The 6217-nt window shown below is 40.9% G+C and overlaps 1 protein-coding gene across 2 annotated transcripts in view; it reads right to left on the reverse strand.

Moving 5' to 3' along the window:
• The window catches only part of IQGAP2 (IQ motif containing GTPase activating protein 2), a gene marked incomplete at its 3' end in the record, with an annotated part of 303633 nt that overhangs the window by 47039 nt on the left and 250377 nt on the right, over positions 1-6217 (reverse strand). For both annotated transcript variants that reach the window (XM_014583916.1, XM_014583917.1), the window contains 1 exon segment: positions 757-906. In XM_014583916.1, the coding sequence (XP_014439402.1) occupies positions 757-906 (150 nt within the window).

Raw genomic sequence — 6217 nt, forward strand, 5'->3', positions numbered from 1 at the left:
GTTTATTTCTATCATTGTTACCTACTGAAATCCTCGGTGCCTAACTGTATGTGCTAATAGGTGGATGGGGTGAATTAATGGTCTAACAAAACGTAACTGGTCTACCAAGGACTCACCATAACCAGTTAGTTATTAGTTCTCACTAGCACTCAGAAAGCAATGGACCATTACTATTCACTTAGATTACAGTAATGTCATGAAAATAACAAAATAAAAAAGATGCACTTTTTCCTAATCCCAACCCTCTTTCCCCCAAAGAAGGGCAGGCAGGTTCTGGTAAAGATTTGGTTTTCTGGGGCTAGCAGGTGATGTAGTGGTTAAGGCACTGGACTCCCACATGTCTGAATGTGGTTTGAGTCCAGGACCTGGAGGCTTGAAAATCACGCCAGGCACATGTGCCTGCCTGAAATCCCGAGAGGAGAATGGAGAAGGGATTGTGGCATGGCCATTCCCTTAAGGGGTGATTTCTCACTTTCCCTCCCACTGCTCGCTCTCTCTCTCTCTCTTTCTGATGAGCACACGCACTCTGTGACAAAAACCTTTTTAAAAAGTTCCGGTTTTCGCATATAGTTATTTTAATCTTTTCATGGTTGGCAGAATCTGCTTGTATTGTGAGATTTCTAATGTTTCTGTGGCTAAAACACGTAAGCTATTACACCTGAAGCATGAGGAAATGGGGAAAGAACCACTGTAAATCACAAACAAATATAATACAGTGTTTATTCCAAACTCCCAGCAAAGAGAAGTTGTCCTCACCTGTAAAAGGTAAAATAGCTGCTGATACGTTTCTAGTGTTTTTCTCCTCTCCTTGCTCAAACTTTTGATTCCTTGGTTGTCAGTGTTATTCAGTATTTCCATTTCTCCTCCTTTTTTTTTATTCAGCTTTTTTCTGTGTGAAATTACATCCTATGTGAAAAAAAAAAGTTAGAAATTACTGCTTTTCACTCTGGTACTCGTTACTTTCCTCCCTTCACACATACCCTGGAACGCAGACAGTTGGGAAGGTTAATTTTCTACATTTCCGTAATGGAAGAGGAACAGAGGGTGCTTTCCAATTAAGAAAATGTAGCACTTGGGGCAGTTCAGTGTTCCGCTGTATATGGCCGGGTAGATGCCCCGCCTCTGCCCACCAGACACCAGGGGGCCCCTTGTTATCTGGATGATGGAAGATGTGCTGTCCCATTTCCCAGCCCCTGGGGAAGGCCTTCCCTAAAGGACAAACTCAAGTCTCCTTACCTCCCGTCATCCCATTCTTCCAGGGCTGGAGTCAACCCACAGGAAGAAACCCTTCCAGCCCCGGGCTGATAGTCCACATGGCTCTACCCAGCTAGACCCATTGCCTTCCAGGTCTACGGTTTTATTCTTTCCCAGTCTAGCTCAGGGAGGGGCAGCCTTGTCTTACCCACTTTTACCTGTCATCCTCGTTGCTTGCGGGGGGGGGGGGTTTTTATTTTATTTGCATCTCACAAATATTTTATTTGCATTTCCATAAAATCTTTTAGAAGCAACATTACCTCTTATCTCACAAATACATAAAATATTTTCAAGTCAAAGAAAGAAAATCTGGTTATCACCAGATGGAGGTGAAAGGAGAGTCTAGGGCAAGAGGCTGCCTGCTGGCCGGATCCATATGAAGTTCTAAGATATCACTCGAGTAAGACTGTTAATTTAACAGTGCCGATTAACCCTCTTCGAATAAGTGGTGATATGTAAATCATTCAATGTTCTCAAATACATGGAATAAATCTCACTTTTAAAAATACATCAGGAAAATAAATCTTGTTTTCTTTATACCAGGTCCCGCTCCCTCCTCCCCCATATTATTTTCTTTATTTTTTTTTGGAAAGGTTTTTGCTATAGGGCGCCTGCGCTCACCAGAAACACAACAGAGACAGAGAGACAGAAAGCAAGAAATCACCCTCCAGGGGGGATGGCCACACCGCAATCCCTTCTCCTCCATTCTCCTCTCGGGATCTTGGGCATGCATGCACGCTCACGTGCCCGGTGTGAGTTTACGCCACCGGGTCCAGGACTTGAACCGTGGTTGACTACATGGGAATCCAGCGACATAGCCATTAGGCTAACTGCTGGTCCACACCATATTATTTTCCTTTTTTTTAAAATTATTTAATTTTATTTATTCACTCATTTATTTTAATTTGATCAGAGAGAGACACACACAGAGAGAGAGAGAGAGAGAGAGAGGGAGAGAAAGTGAGTTAGCAAGCCACCAGGTCCAGGACTTGAACCATGGTCAGCCATGTGGGAGTGTCCAGCGCTTTAACCACCACGCCACCTGCTGGTCCCAACCCCATATTATTTTCAATGGAGGATGTCCTGGAAACTGGAGACACTTTGTTTTGTTCTACACTTTGTTTTCAGGATGTTTTTTTTTTTTTCTTTTCAGTTGAGAAGGCAGGTGGGGTGGTGAGGAGCTCTGGGGCACTAGGATTCCTTTGCGCTAGAAAGAGCTGGAGAAGGCAGGACAGCGAGAGTTGTGTAGGGAGATGGCAGAGGCCACCAGGAAGGGAGAGCCAGGGGCTGCGCCAGTACAGAGCTGTGTCATGGGGTGAGCCTTCTTCCCGTGAAATTCTGACTTGCTCTGGTGTAATGGAGGTGTGCTTTGGGAAGCTTATAAAAAGGGGACAAAGGCCAACCCAGCAGCGGGTTACACACAGAGGTAGATACTATTTACTAATCAAAACTGACTTTTCCTTGTTCTGACTTAATAAATATTGAACATTTGAGGATATTGGTTTGTGAGAGCAATAGTATTTAGCTTGTCCATGACATTCACACATGTCAGTGTTGCCCTGTTGCCCCATCTTTTCCCTCCCCCTGATAATGGGATATATGCACACAGATAATACGCTGTGATAGAAAATTTTCTGTAGAAGTAATGAACTAGCCCAAAAATCTTGGGCTTTGGAGTCATAAGAATATGAGTATCTGCAAAGCAGAATTAGCTTTGTGGAAGGTTAATCTCTCTAAACTTCAGTTTCCTAATCTATAAAGTGGGTTTAGGCTGGCCCCCTAGCCAAGTGGTTAAAAGAGCCAGATCCCACGTGATCGAATGCATGGTTTGAATGCTGGCCCTGGTAGCTTGAAAAACATGCTGAGTTCATATGCATACATGCCCCAGATCCTGACAGGATGGAGAAATGGAGAAGGAACTGCAGCATGATCACATCCTATTTGGGGGGGAAGCTTTCTCTCTCTCTCTATGGAAGCATATTCATCCTCTGGCATTAATTTTTCTTTTTAAATGTGCTTAATAACAGCAATGTTCCTTAGTTGCTATGAAGGTTAAAACAATCTATGTAGTGCCAGCAGGTGGCATGGTGGTTAAAGCACTGGATTCCCATATGACTGACTATGGTTTGTCCAGACCCAGTGGCTTCAAACTCATGACGGGCATGTTTGCATGCATGCCAAAAGTCCCCTGGAGGTTGATTTCTCACTTTCTATTTCTGTCTCTCTCTGATGAGTGCACATGCCCTATGGAAAAAACTTAAAAAACAACCAAAAACATATTATATGTAAAGCACTCAGTATCTGTTCTAATGAAGACAAGGCTCAGAGAGGTTAGCATGCTAATATAAGCTGTGAAGAAGTATAATTAACAAAGTAAATCTCAACTCTGGGTGTTTCAGGTCGAACTGGTATGCAAATCTGGGCTCTTAGAGGAGACGTCACACACTCATGAATGGGTGTCTCAGCACTTAAAGATTACTTTTAGATTCGACTTAGATTTTCCTTCGAGCTTGTCTGTACCTATACCTTTGGTCCTCCCTACACCCCTAGGAAACTCTATTTCTGTTGTTTTGCCTACTTTTCCAGAATAGTTTCTTCTTTTCATCTAAAACAAATGTTAGCCACTTCACTGACCCACTGATCTTGAGGTTTTTAGGAAGAATGACAATTTGAAAAGAACTGCTGACCCACTGATCTTGATTTTTTTTAGGAAGAATGACAATTTGAAAAGAACTATAAAGAAATGTAAGTTATTAGTGAGCTAGAATTACTCTAGAAGAACTAAACTATTTTCCTTTTAAATATTTTTTTCTTAGAAACACATACTCAGTGTGTTAAGAAAAAAAGAGGAAGGACAGATGAAGAAGTTTAATTATACCACCCAAAGAAAAAATTAATTTATTTTCTTTTAAAAACAGTTTATTGGGACCAGCAGGTGGCGTAATGGTGTCACTGGACTCTCATTGCAGTTCGAGTTCCGGACCTGGTGGTTCAAACTCACGCCGGGTGCGTGTGCCTATGTGCCCAACACCCTGAGAGGAGAATGGAAGAGAAGGGATTGCAGCATGGCCATCCCCCCTGGGAGGGTGATTTCTTGCTTTCTGTCTCTCTGACCACAATTTGAGTCTTGGACCTGGTAGCTTGCTTTCTCACTTTCCTTTTCTCTCTCTCTCTCTATATATCTCTGCTCAAATAAAAATAAAAATAAATGAATAAATAAATAATTAAAAAAACAGTTTATTTCTCCCATGATTGGGAAATATAGAGGTTCCCCAGGCATGATCTGCCCCCAGCTTCAGCCAGCCTGGACCACACCATGAGTATTCAGAGAGGTCTCTGTCTGTGAACCAAACTTCCCTGTATGGGTCAGCCTTGCACAGAGCCAGGTTTTACCACTAGTTCACAGTCTACTGTCCTATCTCTTTTTTTTTTTTTATTGAGAGGTTTTTGCTATAGGGCGCTTGTGCTTACCATACAGACAGAGACAGAGAGACAGAAAGCGAGAAATCACCCCCCAGGGGGATGGTCACACTGCAATCCCTTCTCCTCCATTCTCCTCTCAGGATCTTGGGCACGCACGCAAATGCGCCCAGCGTGAGTTTTAAGTCACCGGGTCCAGGACGCGAACTGCAGTCGACTACGTGGGAGTCCAGCGACATAGCCATTATGCTAACTGCTGGTCCCTGTCCTAACTCTTCTTAAGTAAATACTTTTACGATTAAAAAAAAAATCATACTGTTTGGGGTATTATTTTCTTCTCTATTGTATTACAAAACTTTTCCATCCCCCGTTATTAAATATTCAAAAACATTATTTTTAGTGGCTGTATAACATGTATGTGAAACTAATTCTATCATCCTCTTTTGATTGTTTTGGGTTTAGTTATTTCCCACTGTTGCACCTACTGCAAGTAAAAAGATCCAACTGCTCTCTTCCTACCATTAAACTAAAATACTACAATTAATGGTAAAATCAGAATACATAGTTACTAATCATCAGTTTAACTTCTAAATAATGCTGGACACATATCTGGTGTTTGAAAAGATAGTGAAAAAATGTTTCATTATTAGTAATAACTGGTCTTAACAAATAAACAAAATCTCTAAATAGTCATAAAGATCCAGGAAACTGTATGACTGTATTTCCACAAAATAAATATGGGGTTGTTGGAAAAATCACAATGTATTTTTTTTCTACATAAAAATGCACTGTGAAGGGACCAGCAGGTGGCATGATGGTTAAGGGCACTGGACTCCCACATGGCCAACCATGGTTCAAGTCCCAGACCTGGTGTCTCTCTCTCTTGTTCTCGCTCTCACTCTGTCCCTCTCTGTTCAAATCAAAATTAATAAATTTAAATAAAATAATTCTTAGAAAAAAGAATTAAAAAAATGAACCGTGACTTTTCCAACAACCCAATATTATTTAACTTCTTTACTGTCTTGCAACTGAGTCTCTATTTGAAAAGACAAGACATTTTCTGTTTACAATAGCAGTTTAGAGCTATAAAAGATAAAACAGCGGTTTAAAGCGCCCCATGGGAGGACCTTGGTGGATATATCACACTTAAGATCTCTGGGAGTCCAGCGACATAGCCATTACGCTAACTGCTGGTCCCTGTCCTAACTCTTCTTAAAAGTAAATACTTTTACGATTAAAAATAATCATACTGTTTGGGGTATTATTTTCTTCTCATTGTATTACAAAACTTTTCCATCCCCCGTTATTAAATATTCAAAAACATTATTTTTAGTGGCTGTATAACATGAATGTGTGTTTTTGTGTCAAACAACAAAAAAACACATTTTTTTTTTTTTTACAGTGAAATAGTCTTGTTTTCCTGGATAAAGTAATGAAAATTGAGCTAGGTGCAGAGGATTTACATTCTAGTTTCATTCCTGAATATTTAGAAAAGATGGTCATTTTGTTACAAACGGCTCTGATTTCCTTATTTCCCCTTCCA

The sequence above is a fragment of the Tupaia chinensis genome, unplaced genomic scaffold (assembly GCF_000334495.1).
Source record: "Tupaia chinensis unplaced genomic scaffold, TupChi_1.0 Scaffold145093_1, whole genome shotgun sequence".
Taxonomy (NCBI): Eukaryota; Metazoa; Chordata; class Mammalia; order Scandentia; family Tupaiidae; genus Tupaia; species Tupaia belangeri.